Genomic DNA, 24,540 nt, shown 5'->3' with positions numbered 1-24,540 from the left:
GGTGGGCGCACGTTCAATCACTCCAATCCGTTCCACGAACAGTCTGGCACGTCCGGGCAACGCAAAACTACCGCGCCCCTTCTCTCCGCCGACCTACATTCTCGCCGTATTTCGAACTCTTATCACTTATCACTCTATGATTCCGCGTTAATGCGTTATCAGTTAACTGCAGTAGGCCGGTCAGTGTTCGACCTGTTGTAGCAAGTAGCAACGTTGAACGTAGCGTTGTGTCAGGTTGTGAGCGGTGGCTCTTAATTCTTACTAAAAATTCTAATTTATTTAATTCAAATTTTTTGTTTTAGTCTTAATACTTGACTTAAAACTCCAAACTTCATAAAATCTACTACCAAGCGCAACTGCACAAGTCACCCTTGTTGACTACCATCGGCGGTATTGTACATTTCATTTTTATGGTAAATTTGACTCTCGATTTCTGTTCTTTATTTAATACATTCGCGTTATAGTTTGTTAAATGTTCATAAGTCACGCAAATAATAGTTCCTATAAATTTGTTGTCTTTTTTTGCCGTAATCACCGAGGTACGCTTGTTGACTTTTTACCGCTGAACTAAATAGGGAGTCCAGACATTCCAGTGATTTTCACAAACTCTATGACTTCTATTACCCACAAGTACTAAGTAGTCGCGGTAAAGACTTATATTTATCTATTTTGTATTCTTGTATCTATAGTGGCTGAGCTATATTAGTTGTAACTCCAAGCTATAAAAAAAAAAACCAATATTTTAATGATTTTTTGATTTTTTGTATGACACATGTCTGACAATCAATTTTTCTGGTTAGGTTTCAGATCTAATTTTTAACAGTGATTAGTTGGTCATTATTTATTAACTTCGAGGAATGTTTTCCATTTTAACTTACTACTTTATAGCACTGCTGATGGACACTATTGAATTTTTGTGTAATGTGCATATTAACATTTTTGAAAAGTATTAGACACTAATATTATTTTTTATTTACAATCTTATAACCCTATGATGATATTTATTAGACTTTTTTTGATAATTTTAGTTATCTATATCTGTATTTTAAAAAATAATAGTGAATTTATGGTTGTGCTCTTTAATAATGCTTGCTTATTTAGTCAAGAAGTGTACTTAAATTGATCAGCTATTTCTAAATTTGAATCATTCAAATACTTACCTAATTATTTTAGTTAACTACATTTGTATTTTTTGAGTGTACTATCCACTTTGTTAACTATGTTTTTTTGTCTAGAAAATTAATACTTGAAACAAAATAATATGTTGTCATATCCTACATATTTTGAATTTTATCCACGTAAGGTGATGACATTAACTTTTATATTTAAAAATGATGAGGTCTTATTGGGTATGAAAAATCGTGGTATGGGAAAAGGTAAATGGAATGGATTTGGTGGCAAAAAAGAACCCAATGAAACAGTTATTGATGCTGCTAAACGGTAAACAATATTTTTAAAAGTTATAGTTATAAAAATATTTTTTGAATATCTTAGTAATATAATTATACAACACTATAATGGCAATAATAAACAATTCTTATTTTCAGTGAAGTAAAAGAAGAATGTGGCTTAGATGTGGATGACATATCCATGAAAAAAATTGCTACTATAGATTTTGAGTATGTTGGATCAAAAGAAATTTTGGAAGGCCATGTATATTTATGTAAAACATTTAAAGGTGTCATAGTTGAATCTGATGGTAAAAATATTTTTTATATTTATTATAAACCTCTATTACTAAACAAATTAGCAAATTAATTATTTTATGTTAGAAATGGCGCCAATAAAGTGGTTCAAAATTGAAAACTTACCGTGTAATAACATGTGGGTTGATCATAAATTGTGGTTTCCGATGGTATTGAAAGAAATACCATTTAAAGCACATTTCAAGTATTTAAATGATGATACCATGTTGGATAGTACCATACAATTATTAAACATTCTCGAAAAGACCAAGGAAATTTGGGTTGATGTAATTGTTAAAAAAGATAACCAAATGCTTATTTGTAATAATCTTGAAGGATCTAAAGACTTTAAACGGCATGAAAAAGTTATTAAAGGAGAGTCTTTGGAAAATGCGGCCTTAAGGTTAGTTTGAGACTTTGAGTAATAGGTGAACATTGATGAAACATCAAAATTTGTATTGTTTCAGATACTTAAAAAGTAATTATGAAATAACTACTGAGGAGGTACAAAAAGTAGCTGTTGTTAATGTTGAACTCATTGACATGCCATCTATTAAAGAAATTCACATGTTTGTTATTGATGTTTCAAAACTATCAAACTTTTCACCATCAAATGGTAGAGTCTTAAATTAATTACTTGGGTGGTCTTTTAATTAGTGACAGTATAAGAAATGTTGTGGTAGGTGGTTAATAATAATATTTAGATCATTTTTAACTCTTGTGATTAGTTATGTTTTATATTTTTAAAGGGGAAAAAATCAAAATTATATGGATACATTTTTTTCTTTTTCAAGGGTTTGGGGAAAATGAACAACAATTTCAGATGATTTGTGCCTTTGTGGTAAATAAAAATAAAAATAAAACATTAAGATACTCTGATACAAAATTGATTAAGTTTATACTGCCCCTAATTCTAGACTGTATTTTATAGTTTTAGTTTTTTCTTTGTAGAATATTGAAATGGTTATGTTTTATTTAGATTATCAATGGTCCGATATAGATAACATACAATTTTGGGGAGATCAAAAGTTGTTGTCTACATTATTTATAATGAAACCATTTAAAGCATATTTTCTAATGGACATTGATGATATTTTATGCAGCAAATATGAAGACAATTAATCAAGTAATTTATTTGTTGACTTTATTTATCCTACTTGAAATTTGAATTATAATATGATAATTTTTTTCTATTTTAGCATCAACTACCAAGTTATTAGCTTGGATTTAGATTATTTAGATGTATGGAGTGATTTTTAAAGAAACTATTTTTTTTTGTATCAGAATGGAGTCCCACTGTTTCATTCAGGTTATCTAAGATTTGACATTCTTCTCTAGCTTCTGTGAATATTGTACAGTGCATGATTATATGTTACATCGTAATGTTTTTGTTGCATGAGGTTCTGTTTATATGATTTATTCTTTACTGCTTAAGCCTTTGAGTTTTGGCCAGAGTTCAACGGAGGTTAAATTCTCTTAATTTATTTTCTGTTACTTGTGCCATTTTGAGTTCTAAAAATGTATACAATATTTATCAACATTCTTTGCATGTGAACTAATGACAAAAAGTAAAGTAATTTGGTATTAGAATTACAAATTACATTTCAGATATTATTGTTTGTATATAATGTCTAGTTTCCACATTCAACTATAGTTACTCCATAACTTATAGGTCGTTCTTAAGTAAGGTTTGAAAGTGATAGGAGTTACACAATATTCTATAATCTCGATTCATAGACTAAGCTAGAAATCTGAGCTTTACAGTGGTGAGCTTAATAATCAAACATTTTAAATGCTTATTTTGCATAAGTATTTTGTTAATTTTAGGGAAAAAGTATGTTTTTTTTTTTACACACGTTTTATGCATATTAAATATTTTCTAAAAACAAATTAATCTTTTTCTTTCTCAAGTTGTAATAATAATATAAAATATAAAACTCTTCTTCTACTTGCTCTTCCGCATGCGTCTTCTATCCCACCAAAATCCTCTTATTAAAAACGTCCTCTGTGGAAAGGACCTCATTGTTCCTCTCTAACTCAGGAAATCCAAGGCGCAGACTAAAAAGGAAATAGTGTCGTGACCTCCTACAGCTTCCAATTTAAAATATACAATATATATATATATATATGTAATATTTATATACGATTCCAACCATCGACAATTAAAAAAAAAAAAAATATGTGTAAGTAATTCATACTTAGTGTTGCCAGTGGCTTCTTATTCGACTTTTAACGTCCCTGTTTTCTCTTAACACATAAACTTATTGTACATTACTTGTATAGATTATTTATTTCTAATAAATATTTAAAAAAAAAAAAAAGTATAAAACTCAATATTATTTAATATAGGTACTTATTTGTATTGTCGCAGTCTACTATTAATTTAAAGACAATGGTAATCTCTATCGCTGTAATATTCCAATGTATTCTCATTTCAAATATATTTTTTTCAATTCAATAAAATTTCAAAACAGTAATCAATTATAAATTAATTTTACATGTTGTACATTATTTTTTAGTGTAAATGAATCACAACATAAAATATTTTCTTTGGAATTTTGAAGTAGCTGATATTTTATGATTATTACATCTCCTCTCATACTTCTCCTTTTTTAGCTTCTATAACTTCTGAGTTCTACTCAGAAGTCATACACATGAATACATGATTAATGGGTTAATGTGGGAAAAAACTAGGTAATGTATTTCATTAATATATTATTAACTTGTTTAATAGGTTATATTTGAATAGTTCTATAAAAATGATTTCTTAAATTAGTTAATACTTATCAAATAATAATTGTTAAAAGTATCAATTGGGTTCAACACTAATTTCTGTTATTATATGCTAGGACTTAGGATGTCTAGATATGTGTTAACATTTTAATTTTATTAGTTTGTTAGTAAGAATTATACCCACAAATGTTTTTGCTATTTTATTGACTCATTACGCATAACAACACATTTTAAATTAGAATAATTCACCATATTATTTAATAATTTTTTAATATTAGATGGAGTTGGCTTATCAACAAATAGTATGTACAAATATTAGGTATGACCTTACATACATTTTTTTTTTATATTTAATTTCATCCCAGTTGAATAAATATTAAATTATAAATTAAAATTCGAATTTAAGGGATTTCATCTATTCAATAACTGATAAAGCAATTAGCATTATATCTATATAGACCTAACACTTCCAAGTAGGTCACTGGACACTGATCAATGTCTAACTTTAATTACAAATCATGCAATATTGGAAGTATTTCTAAAATGACAACTATAATGATTCATTTGTAGGTGACATTTTGAAAATATAACATACGTACTATAGTATTAAATTAGTTTTTGATTTTTAGTTTTAAACTCTTAAGTAATTATGAAGCAATTTTGATATGTTATTTAATCCTCATCTAAGGATATCACAGTTTCTACCAAAAAGTTATTATAATATAATATTATACATTTCGAGTTTTAACATCAATATCATTCAAAAACTAAAAAAGTTGGAAAAAAATATTCTTACACCCACTTATATTTACGTATTATAAATGTTTATTTTTAAATTGGTTGATTTCATGCAAACATTTAAATTTTAAAGGCAATATATTTTTTTGAATCTATTTTCTATTAACCTGTTCTATTATTGTGCAGGTATATAAATTCCAACACCTTTTTTTCTGGCATTTTTAGTCGTGGTTGCGTAGAGGACAGGGGTCACCAAGTGTCATTGTCTATAAATTAATTTTTTTCCCACAATTGTATTCACTGATTTTTTTATTGTTTTAATTATGTCAAGTATCATTGTAGTTACGGTATATAATTTATTATAATTATTTATTTTCTAAATTGTACTCTTCTTATTGAAAAATGCATATTTGATAAAGGTTTATTCTAACATTATATTTACGAATATCGTGTGAGACCGTGTCTGTAACAAACCTATCAGTGGCGGCTAGTGCTATCGGGCACACGGGCACGTGCCTCATCTACAAAATTGAAAGACAGAAGAAAATTGTAAATATTAAATTAAAATTGGGTAGGTGTTTATTCCATAACATTATTTTTGGTATACCTATTACTTAAAAATATTATCGGAAAAAAAATGTTATCAAATACTTGCTTACAATACATATATACCTATTATAATATCATACATTCATACGACATAGTACGGGCATTGGGTGGCGGGCATACATTTTTTCGATACGAATTAATACGATGTTGCCGGGTACAATCCGATTGTACCTGGATTCTATTTGTATTACGATTTTCCGAGATTTTGTCAGTCTTATCGTCTACCGTAAAATTACATTTATTATTTATTTTTAAACCATAATTTTCTTTTCATAATTATTTGTTGTGCAAGACGAAGTATATTAAAAGGTTTTTATATAAAAAAAAATGAATTATATTTTACTTAAAAATCTCGAGGAATCGGTGGTAAGTTCAAAGATGTGACAGTGGAATATGAGGGAAATATTTGTGTCCCACTTTCAATGAACCTCACGAGCCGTCACTGATACTTATGTATATTTTATTATCATTTGAATATCGTCACCTATCAATTAAACATATTATGTAATTTTAAACCTTATAAATATCACCCAATGGCCATTATTGCCGCGGGTTTAAGCTTAACTAATAAGTTTATAGTAGTCAATTCATTCTTCATGATCCGAATATAATAAAATTATGCGTTTATTCGGTTTGCAGGTTTACGAATTGTCATTTTTTGTTGTCTTTAACCTAACCTACAGCTCATTATTAAGTGGCTTGAAGCTGTTTACAATTTAGATTTTTGAATCTGTAATACGCTTTATATTTATATAGTGCTATGTCCCAATTTAATCTGGACGACGTAGGGAATGCATGCGATTTTTATTTTTATTTCTGACCATGTCCATGCCATTCTATCGCACCTCAAGCAATCGATTAGGACCTAACTCATAAGTGTAATATCAATTTATTGAGTTTACATTCAAAGACATAGATGATTGCCATAATAAAAATATATTTTCATGATTTAAGTACCTACTTTGTCAATGGATTTAATTTTGAAAACGGGTCATAGACCTGTTGAGTGATAATATTAAACCACACATTATTATCTTTAATCGTGTATTCAACTTAATTGACTATAATCAGAAACGTTCACATTTGTTATCACTGTGTTAGTAGGTATACGTTTTTTAACTTATTATTTATTAGTCAATTAGCTTAATATTAATATACGAATCGTTTCCTAAAATATTTAGATAGTTAGGTCGCCTAACTTAAGTGTTAGATCATGAATAATTAATAATACATCATATTTATAAACCTATGCATTTACATGAATACACATTACGTTATACACAATACGCACAACTATATCTGTGATCTAAGGTTTATTACAATTTACAATTATTAGCTTTCACTCTTTCGACCATCGAGTTCAATCACTATAGGTATATTTAAACATTTATTAACTGCTATTTGACGATACTGCAATAGATTATATAATACATAATTAATTAATAATTATAATATTGTTAGGAGTGAATATATTATAACATGATATATTTTTTATATTTTAATTCATAGAAACTAGAATTACCATACTAAGTACCATGAAATAAATCATAAGAATATTATTCTGTTAGTCTCCCTTGACCTGGGGAAGTAAACAAATAATTAATTCATGTTATATTGTTTATATATAGGCAGACTACTGGGAAAGTGGATATATCAAAAACAGTACTGTACCTACTTTATTTTTAAATCTGTAGAAAAATTAAAGAGATTCATTTGATCATTTTTTCCAATTATTGTATTTTCAAACCAAAATGCCGTTAAAAGGATTAAACGTTATAGAATTTTCTGGTCTTGCCCCGGTGCCTTTTGTTGGTACTATATTATCTGATTTTGGAGCAAATGTAACTGTTATACAAAAAGTGAGTACACTACCTATAGCAGTATTATTTTATTGTAATTTCACTATCTCCAAAAAAGAGTTGCTGATATTGGGGACCTACTTTAATATTTTTATTTGTTTTCTAGAAAAGTGTTGCTATGGAACTTACAGGCTTTTTAAATGGTGGCAAAAAGTCTATAAGTATCAATTTAAAACATCCAGAAGGTATTGAAATTACACAGAAATTAATCACTAATGCTGATATTGTACTTGAACCTTATAGACCCGGTAATTATTCTTAGCTACTCATCTTAAAGGATGAAATAATGCCAAACAATTGGTATTAAAACATTACAATTAATTATTAAATGTATAAGGTATAATGGAAAAACTGGGATTAGGCCCCGATGTAGTGATGGCCAAAAATCCTCGTTTAATATATGCACGATTGAATGGCTATGGTTCATATGGACAAAATGCACAGAGAGCTGGGCATGACATAAATTATTTAGCCATGTCAGGTTGGTTTAAGTTTTACTTTTTAAAAATGACAAATGCTTTACATTGAGTTATCCACATGCTTATTTTATAACTTAAAAGGATTGTTGTCATTGTATGGTACAAAGAATTCAAAACCCATTCCTCCTGTAAATTTTTCTGAATTCGCGGGCGGTAGTATGATATGTGTAATGGGAATTTTAATGGCAGTCATAGAAAGATACAAAAGTGGAAAAGGTCAGGTGGTTGACGCCAACATAACTGAAGGAATTTCTTATGTTGGAAGTTGGTTGATGTGTTCACAAGACTCAATGATTTGGGGAAAACCAAAAGGACAGAATTTGTTTGTAAACTTTTTGAAATTAAATAAATGATTGTATGATTATAATCATTATTGTATTCATTACTTTTAATTAGACTGGATGGAGGAATGCACTTCTATGATACGTACGAAACCAAAGATGGTAAATGGATGGCTGTCGGCGCATTAGAACCACAATTTTATCAAGAGTTCATCAATGGACTAGGATTGGACATCAATGACATTGAACAGATGGATAATTTTGAGAAAAATAAAGAAATTATTGCAAACAAATTCAAAGAAAAAACACGAGAAGAATGGTGTAATGTAAGTAAAATAATATTTTTAGATATTTTACTATAAAGTAACCAAAAAAATTAATTTTATGGGTCTTAGATTTTTGATTCAAAAGATGCTTGTGTGACTCCTGTGTTAGAGCTGGACGAGGTTGACCAGCATCCACATAACGCAAGTAGAAAGTCATACTTGAGGAAAGATAAAATTGTGGTACCTGTTCCAGCTCCAAAATTAAGCGTTACTCCTGGTGTTTCAAGTTCTAATAAACCAACTGCAGTTTGTGGACAGAATACAAGAGAAATACTTGAAAGTATTGGATACACACAAATAGAAATCAACAAACTATTTGAAAATAAAACTTTATTTCAAGACTCAAAATCCAGGTTATAGTTGGTATTACAGTTTTCGCTAGGTTGTTATGTAAGCTTTTGTCATAATGTTTTTATGTATTAAACGGTTTTGTTTTTTCTGTGATTGTACATCATGTTTTGTTTAGTTTTCATACAAAAAATAAAAAAGTTAGTATTTTCAATACAAACACTTTTGGTTATACAACCATCTTATATATTTATATTCATTTGCAAAATAATCATTATTATCTGGAACAAATTTTTGATCAGTTCTGTTTCTGAAGTTCATCAATTCTCTTTTATTTGTCCATACACCTAATATAAAAAAAATTAGGTGAACATTTGGATTAGCAAAAATAAGTCCATTTAAGCACATACCTGAAGACAGTCCAGCCATAAAAGCTGCACCTAAACAAGATACTTCAGTTCTGTTACTGTTTTTCATTCTAACAACTGTAGTTGATGTCACATTAGCAATTGTTTGACAAATGTAATCATTCCGAGACACACCACCATCAACCCTAAACAACAATAGGTACAATTTTAAATGAGTTAATAACTAATGGTATTATGGCAGTATATATATTGCATATTATATAAAAACAAAGCTTTTGAGTAATACAAGGTTATTAAATATTTTGCTATTAGTTAAAAAAATATTACCATAAAGTATTTAACACCATTTGTGGCATTTCATTGTGATAATTATCTAGTATTTTTTTAATTCTAAATGCAAAAGACTCCAAAATAGATACTGCCATATCTGATTTTGTAGAACACGTTGTAACACCAATAAAACTGTAATCTTTTCTTATTGACTTAGATGGCTGAAAAATAATTTTTGTTATATAATTACAGTACTTATGTACTAAATCATAGAATCACTTAACCACCTCAGATTCAGGTAATACAAATAATAAATTGTTAGTTGAAAATTCATTTCCTTGCTTCAACATATTTAATTCTTTTAGATTATTGAAACCACCTATGTCAAAGAAAAAAAATAGAATTATATTTTCACATATTATATTTAAATTCTCCCAATACACATTTTACCAATAGATTTTGCAAGCTGAATTAATGATCCACTGTTGTAATCAACTGCCTCCAATGAAAAGCAAATATCATCGTTAAATGTCCAACCCACCAATGGATAATATCCTGTTAAAAATGTGTTCTGACATTAGTTACATATTAAAGATTACTAAAATAGATAACTCAAAATAAGTGCTTAGTAATTGATTGTTACACATTTCCAGATAATTTATTTTAAGTCGACATAAAATATATTTACAATAACAATAAAAACTAATGGTAATAATAATGAAAAATATATAATATTCTATCTGACCTAAACATACTTCCGGTAATGAACCACAATTAATATCTAGAAACATTCCGGTTCCCATTGTAACTTTGGCTGTATATTTTGAGAAAGAACCGGTTCCATACAGTGATGCTGATTGGTCAGCAAGCTATATTATTATAATATAATGAATCTTATTAATAATTAAGAGATATTAATTTATAATTGAACGGTTTAATGATTAGCTATACAGAGAAGTTAACTCACTGAACACGCAATTGTAATATTGGAGATTTTGCAAGTTATATTGTTGTCAGCTAGGTACTTTAATACATTTGAATCACAAATACTTGGAAGTATAGTATTCGTGATTCCAAAATATTGAAACATAAGATTAGGCATCCAAGACATGGTGAACAAGTCGAACAATCCAGTAGCACTAGCACACGATACGTCAGTCACATGTAGTTTACCATTGCTGGCTTGATATAATAACCAAGTGTCTAATGTGCCAAATTGTACTTCGTTATTTTTTATGTCTTGTCTGAATTTCCGATTATTTTGTAATAACCATAAAAGTTTAGGCAAAATCTGTAACCAATAATCATAGATAATTCAATATATGATAAACATTATAAATAAAATAACATATTAAATTAATAATACTTGTATGTTTGAAAATGTAAATGATTTTATAACTTTGAGTTGTTTTGTTGCAAATATTAAATATAATATTTTTGAAATATATTTGATTATCTAAAAATTGTGAAAATATTAGTTGAGTTAATAATAATAGTATGGTTAAATTTTTTTTTAAAAACTTAAATTAATATTTATAATATAATACTTACTTTGAAGGTTATTGATTTGTTTAACTCTTTAACTATTATATTTGAACGTAAATCTCCCCATGTAATAAAATTATGATAATGTTCACCAGTTTTCTTATTCCAAGTTATGAATGTGTTCCGCTGTGTAGACAAACCTATGCTTTTTATATTGTTGCACTTGAGATCAGCATCTATTAAAAAATAAATAGATTAAACTAAACATCCGTATTTAATATTTTTTACACATGTATCATATGATACATAATAGTATGCACATGTAATAAACTAAATGTATGGTTTATTACCAATCAAATATTTTTGTACCTTCTATTATAATTGTATTGGTTAATAATAAACAAAAGAAAAAAGTTTCAAATTAAGGATTTGAATTAAAAAAAAACATATTATCGTATTTTAGTTTGAATATATATTTTTTTGGAAATTTTCTATTATTTATTATCAACCAATACAATTATAATAGAAGGTACAAAAATATTTGATTGGTAATAAACCATACATTTACTGATACATTTTCAATTATACTGATAAATATACTAGATAAATTATACTAGAAGTTACTACAATATTTTATTGGTAATAAATAATAAATTTAGTATAATATGTATAATCCAATGGTGGATGAGTAAAAATATACTTAAGTCAAGTATTAAATAGCAAATTAGTATTACTAAAAATAACAATATTACGAGTATTTATTAGTTATAAGTAATAACCTTTTAATGCATTTTGTAAAACTTGTTTTACACCACTTTGTATTTCATTTGGATTAATTTCTTCCCAGCCTTGAAAAGGTTTTAATATATTAACCTGTACAAAAAATTAAAAATTGAATATTCACATTTTAAGTAGGACATATGACAGAAAAAACTTGGGGGTGGATTTTGAATAACTGCATTATTGAAAAAAAATAGAGAGTGGTGAGCATGCACAATCACCCTGTTAACATTTATACATTTTAAATTTCTACTTAAAAGTACAAAAATAAAATATATTAAGTCTAGAAATCAGCGAAATACAAATTCAAAATGTTTTATCATAAGTCATAATAAACAAATACAAATATAAATATAAAAATAAATACCTTTTGAATACAAGAACCCACAACACGAAAATCTGGTGAAAATATTTGGCATTTCAAATTAGTTGTGCCTACGTCAATAGCAGCAATATAATCCATGATTTTGATCACTTTAACTGCAATTGCTGTTTACACCAACCTATGACAAAAAATAAATAAATAATACTTGAATATTATTTTTAAATATATTACAAAAAACATTTATTGAACAATTAATAATTTAATATTTTTCTGTTTTACATTATGTACAACTAAATATTGTAATTTATTCATATTGCAATAAAATAAATAAAAAACTAAATCAATATAAAGTGTATAGGAAGTACCTTTGACTATAAACATAAATATACATCATAAAATAAATATTTATAATGAATGGTACTATTGTAGTACTTATTAGATTTTACTATAGCAATGTGACTTGGCTTACTTGAATAGAAAAGTGAATATAAGATAAGTGAACTTGCATTTTTAATTTAAATGGCTAGGGAAATAATATTTTATTGTACCTAGGTCCCTATTTCAAATAATATATAAAAGTATAAATTTAAGACAAAAATTCAAAGATCTATTTTTTGAACATTAACATACTTATATGAATATGATTGTACTTAATTAAAATTAAATTAATTTATATTAATCTAAATAATACTACATACAGATATAGTGTTATTCTGTACTCGGCAAAAATAATTGTTATATTGTTTCGACAAGTTATATAGCATGTATGTATTATATTCCTTATATAATTTCAACATTTAGAATTATTTATTATTCAATAAAAATTAATATTATCTTAAATAGGGCAAAGTAACAATATCTAAATTGATTTACAAATAAATTATTATTTCGTACTTTTCGATTGCATCATCAATCATTATATTGTTGTGACGCATTACTACCTAAATATTATAATAATATATTATTCGCACCGAACGATAAATCTCGCAAATCTTTATGCAAGGTAATTATTATAATTATACCAGAATATAAAATTAAAAATATAAAATTGTATAATATTTTAACTCTACAAATTACGATCACTGACAGCAAGTTGATAATCATTATTCTGGCAACGTATTAATTATTTGCATAGGATTACGATTGTTTGAAAAGCCGATTCAATTAGTGATCATTCATTTGTGACTGCAGCATCTTCTACAAGTACAAAAATCATTTATCCGCAATTTTATGTTTTGGCTATGTGCGTTATTTTTGTATATTAATAAATTATGATCGAACAGACACATTAATAATACCTACCAGATAATACTATAGGTCCTAGTATAGGATATTATACACTATTACTAGGAATTATCGAATTAATGGAATAATGTTTCGTGTCTATAATCATTTAGTTTCAAAAATATATATTTATTATTAATTGTATTAGTAAATTATTTCAAGCAATCGAGGCGTCTTTAAAGTTTAAAAATTTCAATAAATACGTATTTGTTTTATAAACTTAGAAATATACTCCCTAACTTTTGGTCGTTCCAGCCGAGAATCTTAAAGAGCGACTAAGACATGTTGTCTAACATAGTATAACATGCATATTATTTTTTCTTCTTAAATTTAAAAGTTGTGATTACTCAATATGCTTCTCATGCATCAGAACAATAACTAAATTACGTGACGAATAATAGAGAAAAAAAGGTATGTTTCTCAGAATGATGAATTCTCCTATACCGGAGTAATGAACTTTTACTTAAAATAACTAAAAAGTTTCCATTTTTTTTATACATTTTATAAAATATATTGGTGTACTGGTGTGATTTATTTTTATTTTGGGCGACCAGTGAATACAATTTACCACTTGTATCATTTTACTACATGAAAATGTTTGAAATGCTATACACTTCTGCAATATTTGTTTGAATTTTCGTTTCGAAAAATAAATTGTAAAAAGTCCTGGGACTATAGCATAGGTTCTTAACAGGGATCCCGTAGATGGTTACTCAGGGGTCCACGAGTCGGTTGTGAGTTTTTTTTTAAATAACCCAAAAATAAATTTGTTTGAAATTAATTCATAATATTTGATGAACCTTTAAAGTAGAAACTGTACATTTATAATACATACAGTAATAGTAAAGATAAGTAAATATATCAATTCATGGACGAGCAGTGACACGCGTCCATAGCGTCCGAAAAAATAAACGCATTTGTGAATAAAATTTCCCTTTGGAAAAGAAGCTTAAATTGGAAAATTTAGCGGATTTTCCAATACAAGCTTTCAAAAAATAATATTGCTTTATCCAGTTCTATAAAAACGCAAATTTGTGAAAATCTTAATGTTTGAAAATGTATTTGGCAATTATTTGGATTGTACACACTCGAAAGCAGAAATATGGTTACGCACAGTTCTTTTCTAGTAGACTTAAATGCAATGTTAATGATTCAGACTTTGTTAAATATGAATTAATTGATTTGAGATCAACAGAAATAGCACACCCCGGTTTTTAAACAAAAAAGGTAATCGAATTTTGGTGTTTGTTGACGAAGGCTTATCCGCGAGCTCTGATTATATTCGCTACTGACGCTACTACATAATTCTGTGAGTCTGGATTTTCTACAATGGACACATTTAAAACTAAAGCAAGAAATCGATTAGACATAAGAACGATATGCGAATTGCTCCGTCTAATACGGTCCCAAATGTCAAGGCAATATTGCAATCAAAAAACAGCAAATGTCACATTAAAACTTGTTTTCAACTATATTATAAAAAGTGATTAATCACAACAATTTAATATTGTATTAAGTCTTAGTATTATCATTAAATTAATATTTTTTTGTGAGGGGGGGGGGTCCATGGTTATATTTTATACTTCAAAGGGGTCCATGGCTCAGAAAAGCTTAAGAATCTACGGACTATAGGATCATAGAACGCTTACAACAGCAGAATTAAGAAAATGATGAATGCCAATTGTTGGTGTCTTGTCTCCGACACGGAATTTCGAAATCCAAACAGTATTTAGGTATATAGTATATAGGCTTCAGTCTATTATGAGATCCGATTGACCTACAATCAAAATGAAAAAGAACACTTATCGTACTTTTTATAGACCTAATACTTTTGGAATTAAAATTCGTATAGAATTTACAAATGAATGCATTATCATAATTTAATAAAATAAAATGTTTTTCCTTTGAATATTTTATTTACCGTAACGAGAGGTAAGCATAAAAGCATGCACGTTCGTATATTAATTCGAAGTACCTTATTGTACATTTACAATAATAATATTGTCATACCCATATTATATAATAAAATCATTATACATTTTTATTATGTATCATTCGGAAACATGAACAATAAAATGTTGGTGGGTGTATCCTCTCTCGAGGTGAAAGATAATTGTTTAGCTACTGGCTACTTATATTCATAAAACATCGAAATTCGGAATCCATATTATATTATACCACACAATAAACTTAATTTATTCTGCTTGTGATTATACTAAATACTAGTGTATTTTTCTGTTTGCCGTTTTAATTCAAAATGTAAACACTGCTTTACTATGCTTAGATATAGTTGTATATGTAGTAGGTAGTTAAAATTAATCTTATGACTAAATAATAATACGTCTTTGGCAATCAATACAATCCCAAAAACTTTCGACTTTCGAGTCCTATGTATAGGAAGAATAAGTACGTAGATACATTCTAATATTTCAAATGTACTCGCAAAGTGCCAAGCAAAAGCACAAGTTCCCCCTGTTTAGTTTCTCAAAAACTAATTTAGCACCCTCCTACTTCACAGAAAGTGTTCTAATTGTTTTTTGAATATTTTTTTTTTTTTTTTTTAATTTGATAAACCTAGATAATTAAATTACCTATACATTTTATTAATTTATTTCACATATTAATATATTATCTTATCGTCGTCGTTACAAAATTGGAAATAACATTAATGCCTTATTGTATTTGTGTAGCGTACTAGCGTATACAAATAGTAGAAAACAACATAATAATATAATATTCGAATAAAATAAAATATTTGAGTCTACCTAAATGTGATTTATACAGGAAAATAGGGTGATCATTTAGAAAATGTGATTGGACGTTCAAAAAGTAGGTATTTCGAATACTACCGAAGTCTGAAAAATTTGGTGCCAATTGGTTAAAAGCTGTGGATTTATTTATGTCATTTGGATTTGACTCAATGACCTGATTTATAATATCTGTATTAGCTAGCCGACTATCTATTGTAAAAAGTATGTGGTTGTGTATATCTATCTTTTCCGTTTTGCTCAGTTGATATTATATCGATTGCTTTTGGTTAAAATTGGCTGAACATGTCTTTAATGTATAAACCTCAACCATATTTACACGGTGCCTAATATATAAAAACAATTTATAACTTAATTTTACATTTATAACGAATAGGCATATTAGCCTAAATGTCAAATATAATACAACACAGACTATTATATATTTATATCCAATCATAATAACTGTGTATTGTTTGTACCTAAAACTGTAACATAGGTGCAAACAGTATTTTAGATTTGTGTGTGTGTGTGTGGGTGGGGGGGGGGGGTGGAACACAGCGTCCATACCGGACTCTTTGGGTCTTTGAGAATTTTCAGGTTTTTTCGGGGATATAAAACAGCTGTTGCGTTGCTATTTCAATTTGCTATTGTTTGTACGTTTGTAACCAATGGCAATCTTATATATAAACAAATAAATATTCCATTTTCGTGAGCCGAAATAAAATTTATGTATGAACCCTCATCGAGTTTTAATGAATCTATTCACTAACGAATGATATAACTTTAATTGAAAACGGTCCCAACGACTTAATTGAACTCGAGAATAGTCACAACCAATTGGTAAAAGTTTTTCCTATGATAGCTACCAATCACAGATAATACCAAGTTATTAAAATATTATTATGAATATAATATTTAAGTATACAAAAATACAAAATTACTATCTATATCACGAATTAAGATATAAGTATATATAGTGACTTATTAACTTTTATCTTACTAAATAAACACAATTTCGTGGTGCTTATTATATTATAAATGAAATAAATCGGGTTTACTTATCTTATCCGTCGATGAAGTTATTATTTTATAACACACATATTTATATAAAAACTTTATAAGTAATTCAATCTTATTTATTTTTATTATTAGGTAATATTACTCTAATAAATCAGTTAGTAGTGACTAGTGACCACTGGAGAAAACGGGGAGGACGCCCGGCGGGGATAAGCATTCCAAATACTATATTAGCCTCAAAATGATTTTCGTTGTTTATGTAATAGTTCTTTTTTCCTATAGGGTTTATTGAGTATTTTAATAATACTATTATTATTATTTACAGTATTATGGGTAATAGCTTTATAACTGGTAATATAAGACTATATACAGTCAAGACGTATCAAAACATGACTGAGAACATCAACGGTTCATAATCGTTTCAACAATCCATAATATAATTAAATTGAAAGAGTTGTCAAAAAGTATTGTTAATGACAACATTATTGGACCATTTGTTGAAAAGAATAGAGCAATAATCTTACGACAATTGTTTTCATATTTTATTATAGAGACCTACTATAATAAAAAATATAATACATGTAGATTCCTAAATAAATACATCTTTAATTAACTGTATAAACATATTTTGTTTAAAACAATTTAAATTATATTAGGTTTGTAAATTATAGATGACCGTGCTACGTCTTACACGCATGTTTAATTAAAACTATTAGAGCCTTCCCTGAGATTTCAATTAATTTTTTTCTTTACAGCTGTGACTACGGAAGGATCACTCTCGACTCAAACGGAGATAAAAATACTCGTAAAAATATAATACGATCTTAAAATAATATTCTACGCATCGTTGTACAACCGTTTATTGTAATTTTTATTTATAGTTAATAATAGATATTTATCGAATCACTGCAGTGCGTAACTGTTATATAGAGTATAATGATAAACATCTCCAGATCTACAGAGACGTTTTGTTTTTTTTCTGGATTCTGGGCATGAGTTAAGATAGATATATAGGTATCTACGTCATATAAGTAGGTACACGTTAATTCACGATATAGGGTACCTATACATTTTTTCAAGTGGTAAAAAAAAACGTTAGGTGTGATGAATACGCATACTAATAATACTTTATTCTGTGGTACTTAGTAAAATATAGAAGTATTCATAAAAATATGTAAAAATTGGTAATCGTGGAAGGGGGTGGACGGTTATCATATACAAAAAAAAATTCGAAATTGTATGTTTGTTTTAGCTAGGTCGTATCGTAATCTAGGATCAGCCACATAAGTCATCACTATCGCACCTCCCAACAGTAATGAGGATTTACTTATGATGACATTATTTCCGTAGGCGGTATTCATGGCCAAGTTGCTTAAACAAAATATTAAATCGCTTTCAGCCAAGAGGCAATAAACAATAATATGCAGATCTTTCAAGTTTGGCCGATTCATTACGTGTCACAAACGTTTTATGACTTGGGCACATTCATTTACAAGTATTATCTATACAAATATAATATTAAATATTATATAGGTATAGTAGCCACACGGGGTGGTCGCGTTTATTACGAGAAAGAACGTACTCTGATGCTGATAACGCCGCCACCGACCCTTCGATGATCGTCCGCCTCTGATGTCTTCTCACGCGGACGTCATTGCCAGATGCAAAACGAGGCAGTCGTCGAAAAATAAATTTTTATATAGATAACAGACGATATAATATTATTATTGTTACGTCGATGGCTGTCGGTGTATCCGTGCAAAGGCGATTTCACGATAGATGGTCAGAATAACGCACCCGAAGCGAAAACTGTGAGCGGCAGTCGAATTGGGCCAGTCTCAGACTCAGTGTAAACGTCGACCGAACCGCCCGGAGGAGTAGAAAACATAATACCGTAAAGGCGCGTTAACGTGCGTGCAAACGTGGAGGAAAATTTCGGAAATTTTTTCGTCAGACGTCTATATTATACGATTTATACGTACAGTATTATTATTATTATTATTATTATTATTATTAAAAAAAAAAACATAAATTATTAATGTCCGCGAAAAACGCAGATAACTGATAAGCGTGGCGGTGTTATTTAGCCATGGTCGTCGTCATCGTTATCAATAGCGTTTGCAGTGCGTGCACTGACGCTGTCCCGTCCGACTTCACTCGGCTCGTATAATATTTTATTTTCACAGTCATTGTCGTCATTCATTATCACATACGATAGTACGATACTTGCGTGCGCGCTCGGCAGCCTGGACCCCTGTGCGCAATCTAATATAATATACACTTTTTAGTTTTTTCTTTTTTTTTTGTACTTATTTATGTTTTAATGTTTTCCAAATCTGCGAGTTACTGACTCTTTTTGTTTACCCGTACACCTTTCGTCGCCCGTTTGTACGCTCTTCGTTGATCTCGATCGCTGCCGTAGCCCGCAGCTTTTACGATCATTTTGCATCTGTCGCTGTGTCGAGTCCGCGCGACGCGTCGCCAGTAGCCCTCGGACGACCACACGGTAAGTGTTTAGCTTGACGGCGGCGCTCCCTCCCCCTGCTCGACGGCGCTTTTGAAACGGTCGTTTGGACGGTCTGTTACAGGGAAGAGCAGGCGATGAACAAGGACACGAACAGGCGGATATTGGCGATTCAGGCGAAAAAGAAACGGCGCAAATTGCCCAAGAAGCCGCACGAAGACCGCAAGACCACTCTGCCCTCCGCGCCCAGCCACAAGGGCTCAGACAAGTCCAAATCCCATGCGAATCAGAGGGACAGCGATTCTTCTTCCAATGAGTCTGACGAGGGCACGGACGAGATGTACGCATCTGATGAGGAAGAACAAGAAGAGTCTAGCGACTATTGCAAAGGTGGCTATCACCCTGTCCAAATAGGAGATGTATTTCAAAACAGGTGAGTTAAACATTTGGCACCCAAGTCCAATGGCACCACTATAGTCTTAATTCTTGTGTGTGTTAAGTGTGGGGGGGGGAGGAGGCTATAGCTGTAGTAAGAAATAATTGTGAGCAATGTTTTTAAAAACTGCATATTTTATACCTACAAAAAAATCCTAGTAATCATTTGTTCTCCCCTCCTAATATTTTTGACCTCATAAGGGGTGTATACCTACTATTATATGTGGGCTATAGTTATGCCAGTACCCAAATTTTGGTTGTGCTTGCAATAAGCATTTTTTGAACGGTTAAAATCATAATTTATACAAATATTTGTTAATTTAAAGGCTGCCTCAAGGTAAATGTCTGGTAAATGCTGGCTAATAAAAAGTGATAGAATTTAATCATATAAATTATGTTTTAAAAAATTGTATGTAATACACTTTCATTATTTAGAGCAGATAACCATGAATAATTAGCCTAATATTAGTATAATATTTAGCATTATAAATATCTTCACATTTCATTTCAACTAGTATTTTGGAAAGTAATTAATTATTAGTACACTTGTAAATCTTATTATTGTACTAGAATATTCTATCAATATTAGTATAAAATAAGGCAATGATGATAATAATAATACTTATAATTCGTCATACAAATTAGCTACTAACCTATAAAAAAAATTAATTGAAAAAAATTATTTTTAATTCTTACAAGTTACCTTTTTAACAACATTTACCATAATTTTTACTTACTTTTTTTTTACAGATATCATGTGTTAAGAAAACTTGGATGGGGCCATTTTTCAACTGTTTGGCTATGTTGGGATTTTACAGATAAGCGTTATGTTGCTCTTAAAGTAGTAAAAAGTGCATCTCATTTTACTGAAACTGCTTTAGATGAAATAAAACTTTTAAAAAGTGTTCGTGATTCTGACACTAGTGATAAAAAACGGGAACGAGTAGTCATGTTATTGAATGATTTTAAAATTAGCGGTGTTAATGGTAATCACATATGCATGGTATTTGAAGTACTTGGTCATAATTTGTTAAAGTTGATTATTAAAAGTGATTACTCAGGTATACCAATACAAAATGTTAAGAGTATTATACAACAAGTACTTGAGGGCTTAGATTACTTGCATACAAAATGTAACATAATACACACTGACATTAAACCAGAGAATGTATTAATATGTGTTGATGAAAAATATATAAAAAATTTGGCTAAAGAGGCAGCCGAGATTCATCAAACTGGTCAAAAATTACCTGTTTCATTTAGCAGCACTGCCCCCAAAAGCAATCTCAACAAACCTAATTTGACAAAAAATCAGAAGAAAAAAATGAAGAAAAAAGTTAAACGACAATCAGAACTTCTCAAAGTACATATGCAACAATTAGAAGAACTAGAGTCCAAACAAAATGAAGAATGTAGTGGTGAAAATAATAAAGGCATGTATTTATTCTTAATAAGTGTGCTTTTTATTTTTGATTATTATTTGTTTGCTTTATCTTACAAAATTAAGAAGGGCTTAAATTATTTTATAAAGGATTTAAAAATTAAATGTACCTATTATATGATGTAATAATTGAAAATTAATTTTATAGTTAATTGTACTCATATTTTGTGTTTATATTTGAATAACTTCTCTTAAGAACAATTTTAATTTTTTTTTTTATAAATTAAATTTAATGTTTTATTTGGGGGGTACTTATTATTTAAAAATTGTTTTTTATGTGTATGTATTGTTGTTGCTATCAATTTTATATTGTATGCTTTCAGATGATGTCAAAACCACAGATGAATTAATAACATTAGATCCAAATGCTAGTGAATCTCTATCTAATGGTTATAGCAGTGACAGTACTAATCCAAATGTGGCAAACTCTCCACCTTATGAATCTAATACAGAAAATGATCATAATTCAGATGAAACTAGTACAATACATGAAAATGGAACTGGCGAATCTAGTAAAAACAATAAACCTCTATCTAAAAAACGGGCTTATAGAAGTAAATCTCGCGATGATCCCTCAGAAGATCCAGCATTTAATATATGTGATATTAATGTAAAAGTAGCCGACCTTGGTAATGCATGTTGGGTAGATCGTCATTTTACAGAAGATATTCAAACTAGACAGTATCGCTCTTTAGAAGTATTAATTGGAGCCGGATATGGTGTTTCATCAGATATATGGAGTGTTGCATGTATGGCATTCGAATTGGCAACTGGTGATTATTTGTTTGAACCACATTCGGGCGAGGCTTATTCTAGAGATGAAGATCATATTGCTCATATTATAGAGTTGTTGGGTAAGATTCCAAAAAAAGTTATTGATGGAGGAAAGCAGTCACCTCAGTTTTTTAATAAACGCGGAGAGTTGCGCAACATAAGTAGTTTGAAACCATGGTTTTTGTATGATGTACTAAGAGAAAAGTACAAATGGCCTGAATGTGATGCTAAGGCATTCACTGGTTTTCTACTACCAATGTTGGAGTTTGATCAAAATGCTAGAGCTACAGCTGCTCAGTGTTTGCAACACGAATGGTTAAAATGTTGATAATATTTCTGCTGTTAACATTTACTTGGTAAGAATTGAAATATATTTTTATTTTGTAGTAGAACTTTATGATTGTATTTTCTAATAAAGCCACAACAAAATATGAATTTTATATCATGTAAATAAGTATTAAATATATATTTTTTAGAATAATAATATGTATAATATTAAAATAGTCATTTCAAACATAATTTATGCAAGATATTTTTAGCAATATTTGTATGTCTGAATGGTTTATTTGTAGTCAAAAAACAGATTTTATATAGTATGTTTTTAAACAAACAAATAATTCCAATAATTTATTAAACAGTCATGTTATTAACGAATGTAAATAACTGCAATTCATGTTTATTATTTTCCTTTTTTCTTCAAACATTGCTTTAAATTAATAAGTCAAAGAATTAGGTTTAACATGATATTTTAAATTTACTTGTAATAGCAAGTTTGTCACCCACTGCATCATTATTTTTTTTTACAATGAACAATCATTTTGGTTTTATTCCAAAATTAATTTGTTTTTTTACCTTGAAACTCTACAATGAGTTTTTTTTTTAAATTTTGTTCCTATTCACTCCAATGGTTAACATATTTAGTCAATAACATACTTAAGCTACTTAATTACACATCCCATAATGATTTCCCAATTCCTATATCATATATTTTTAGGGAATAAAGTTATTTTGTGAATAAAATGATTTTATAATTATTTAAAAGCATAATGTGGGTTTAAAATATTTTATTTTTATCATTATATTGTAACACTTTATTATTTATAGTTCATTTTTTTCACAATATCATAACAATTCTTATGCATTAATTAATGAGCCTATAAACCTTTACTTACTGTCCAACTTTATGGTATGTAACTATTATGATTAACTGTCAAATTTAAGTATCATAATTTGTAATATTTTGAAAAAAAAACACCATATACAATGATTACAAAAATATAAGTCATAGGTCTGTTTTGTATATTGTAACTGTAATCATAATAATTACCTTTTATTTTTATTGTTATAAGGGTAATTTGTATAACATGAGCCTATTTATTTTAAGAATAAATTACAATTGGTTAATATTTTAGCATGTTCTTCAATTAATTAGTTGTACATTGCCTTTTGTATTTGGTAGTTTTTTCTTTCGTTCATCGTTCGGCAAATAAAAAAATTGTGGTTCTTTTGTATTATATTTAAAAAATATAATTTATTTTATAATAAATTGTAATTGGTTTATGGGTACAGTTAATTCAGATTCTGACTTGTAAGTAGTAATTTTGTAGTATCTTTAACAGAATATTGATTTATGGTATTGGTCACAATAACTTTTAAACAAATAATCATTTTTTCTAAGTTTTTAAAATTAAAATTATATTTTTTTTCTAAATGTTTTCATACACACAATTTTTAATTTAGTTCTTTAAAGCTTATTTTTTTTCTCCTAATCAAAGGCGCCCCTTCAAACAAATTTACAAATATTATATATTCTCGCTGGTAGTGTTTCACTAAAATATATTTGAAAAAATAAACACAAATTAATATTTTATGTTTCACCTTTATTTAAAACAATTTTTTTTTATATAATATGCTATAAATAGTTGTTTATATTGTTGTAAACAACATATCTTTTTTATTTCTATAATTAAGTAAAAGATAAACATTTTTATACTACAATAACTAACAACAGTAGAAGTAAACATTTTACTCTTTTCATTTTAATAATTTTGAAAGTACATTGAGAAACATTGAAAAATATATAATGTTAGGTCATACTATATTACTATCTAAATCTGTGGCGGATTGGAGCTACGGAGTGATGCCGATT

The 24,540-nt window shown here is 28.5% G+C and overlaps 4 protein-coding genes across 6 annotated transcripts; 3 read left to right on the top strand and 1 right to left on the bottom strand.

Moving 5' to 3' along the window:
* Nucleotides 1–41: 41 nt before the first annotated feature.
* Nucleotides 42–4,166, top strand: LOC111027934. Its single transcript, XM_022306437.1, has 8 exons — nucleotides 42–234; nucleotides 303–413; nucleotides 1,236–1,440; nucleotides 1,548–1,699; nucleotides 1,773–2,088; nucleotides 2,153–2,301; nucleotides 2,665–2,811; nucleotides 2,885–4,166. Exons 3-7 carry the CDS (start codon nucleotides 1,262–1,264, stop codon nucleotides 2,805–2,807), a joined length of 939 nt encoding a protein of 312 aa, XP_022162129.1. The 5' UTR covers nucleotides 42–234; nucleotides 303–413; nucleotides 1,236–1,261; the 3' UTR covers nucleotides 2,808–2,811; nucleotides 2,885–4,166.
* On the top strand, nucleotides 2,885–9,159 carry LOC111027933 (alpha-methylacyl-CoA racemase). Of its 2 annotated transcripts, none has more exons than XM_022306435.1 (7): nucleotides 2,885–2,994; nucleotides 7,394–7,624; nucleotides 7,731–7,872; nucleotides 7,962–8,105; nucleotides 8,185–8,425; nucleotides 8,500–8,710; nucleotides 8,780–9,159. In XM_022306435.1, exons 2-7 carry the CDS (start codon nucleotides 7,517–7,519, stop codon nucleotides 9,068–9,070), a joined length of 1,137 nt encoding a protein of 378 aa, XP_022162127.1. In that variant the 5' UTR covers nucleotides 2,885–2,994; nucleotides 7,394–7,516; the 3' UTR covers nucleotides 9,071–9,159. The 2 variants fall into 2 exon arrangements, with proteins under 2 accessions (XP_022162127.1, XP_022162126.1); XM_022306434.1 differs by lacking the exon at nucleotides 2,885–2,994 and adding an exon at nucleotides 6,877–7,138.
* On the bottom strand, nucleotides 9,024–20,992 carry LOC111027930 (putative glycerol kinase 5). 2 transcript variants are annotated; one of them, XM_022306430.1, is made up of 12 exons: nucleotides 20,914–20,992; nucleotides 12,269–12,404; nucleotides 11,901–11,994; nucleotides 11,188–11,357; nucleotides 11,003–11,092; nucleotides 10,604–10,927; nucleotides 10,382–10,505; nucleotides 10,087–10,191; nucleotides 9,924–10,015; nucleotides 9,694–9,857; nucleotides 9,409–9,551; nucleotides 9,024–9,345 (listed from the first exon to the last, which is right to left on the bottom strand). In XM_022306430.1, the coding sequence occupies exons 2-12, from the start codon at nucleotides 12,362–12,364 to the stop codon at nucleotides 9,209–9,211; spliced, it is 1,539 nt and encodes a 512-aa protein (XP_022162122.1). In that variant the 5' UTR covers nucleotides 12,365–12,404; nucleotides 20,914–20,992; the 3' UTR covers nucleotides 9,024–9,208. The 2 variants fall into 2 exon arrangements, with proteins under 2 accessions (XP_022162122.1, XP_022162121.1); XM_022306429.1 differs by lacking the exon at nucleotides 20,914–20,992 and adding an exon at nucleotides 18,860–19,344.
* On the top strand, nucleotides 19,462–23,797 carry LOC111027929 (SRSF protein kinase 2). Its single transcript, XM_022306428.1, has 4 exons — nucleotides 19,462–19,783; nucleotides 19,866–20,174; nucleotides 20,927–21,609; nucleotides 21,941–23,797. Exons 2-4 carry the CDS (start codon nucleotides 19,879–19,881, stop codon nucleotides 22,717–22,719), a joined length of 1,758 nt encoding a protein of 585 aa, XP_022162120.1. The 5' UTR covers nucleotides 19,462–19,783; nucleotides 19,866–19,878; the 3' UTR covers nucleotides 22,720–23,797.
* The last annotated feature ends 743 nt before the right edge of the window (nucleotides 23,798–24,540 follow it).

Source organism: Myzus persicae, unplaced genomic scaffold (genome assembly GCF_001856785.1).
Source record: "Myzus persicae strain clone G006 unplaced genomic scaffold, MPER_G0061.0, whole genome shotgun sequence".
NCBI classification, from domain to species: Eukaryota; Metazoa; Arthropoda; class Insecta; order Hemiptera; family Aphididae; genus Myzus; species Myzus persicae.
Note: the sequence above shows the minus strand (reverse complement) of the source record. Positions and strands in the feature narration are given on the sequence as shown.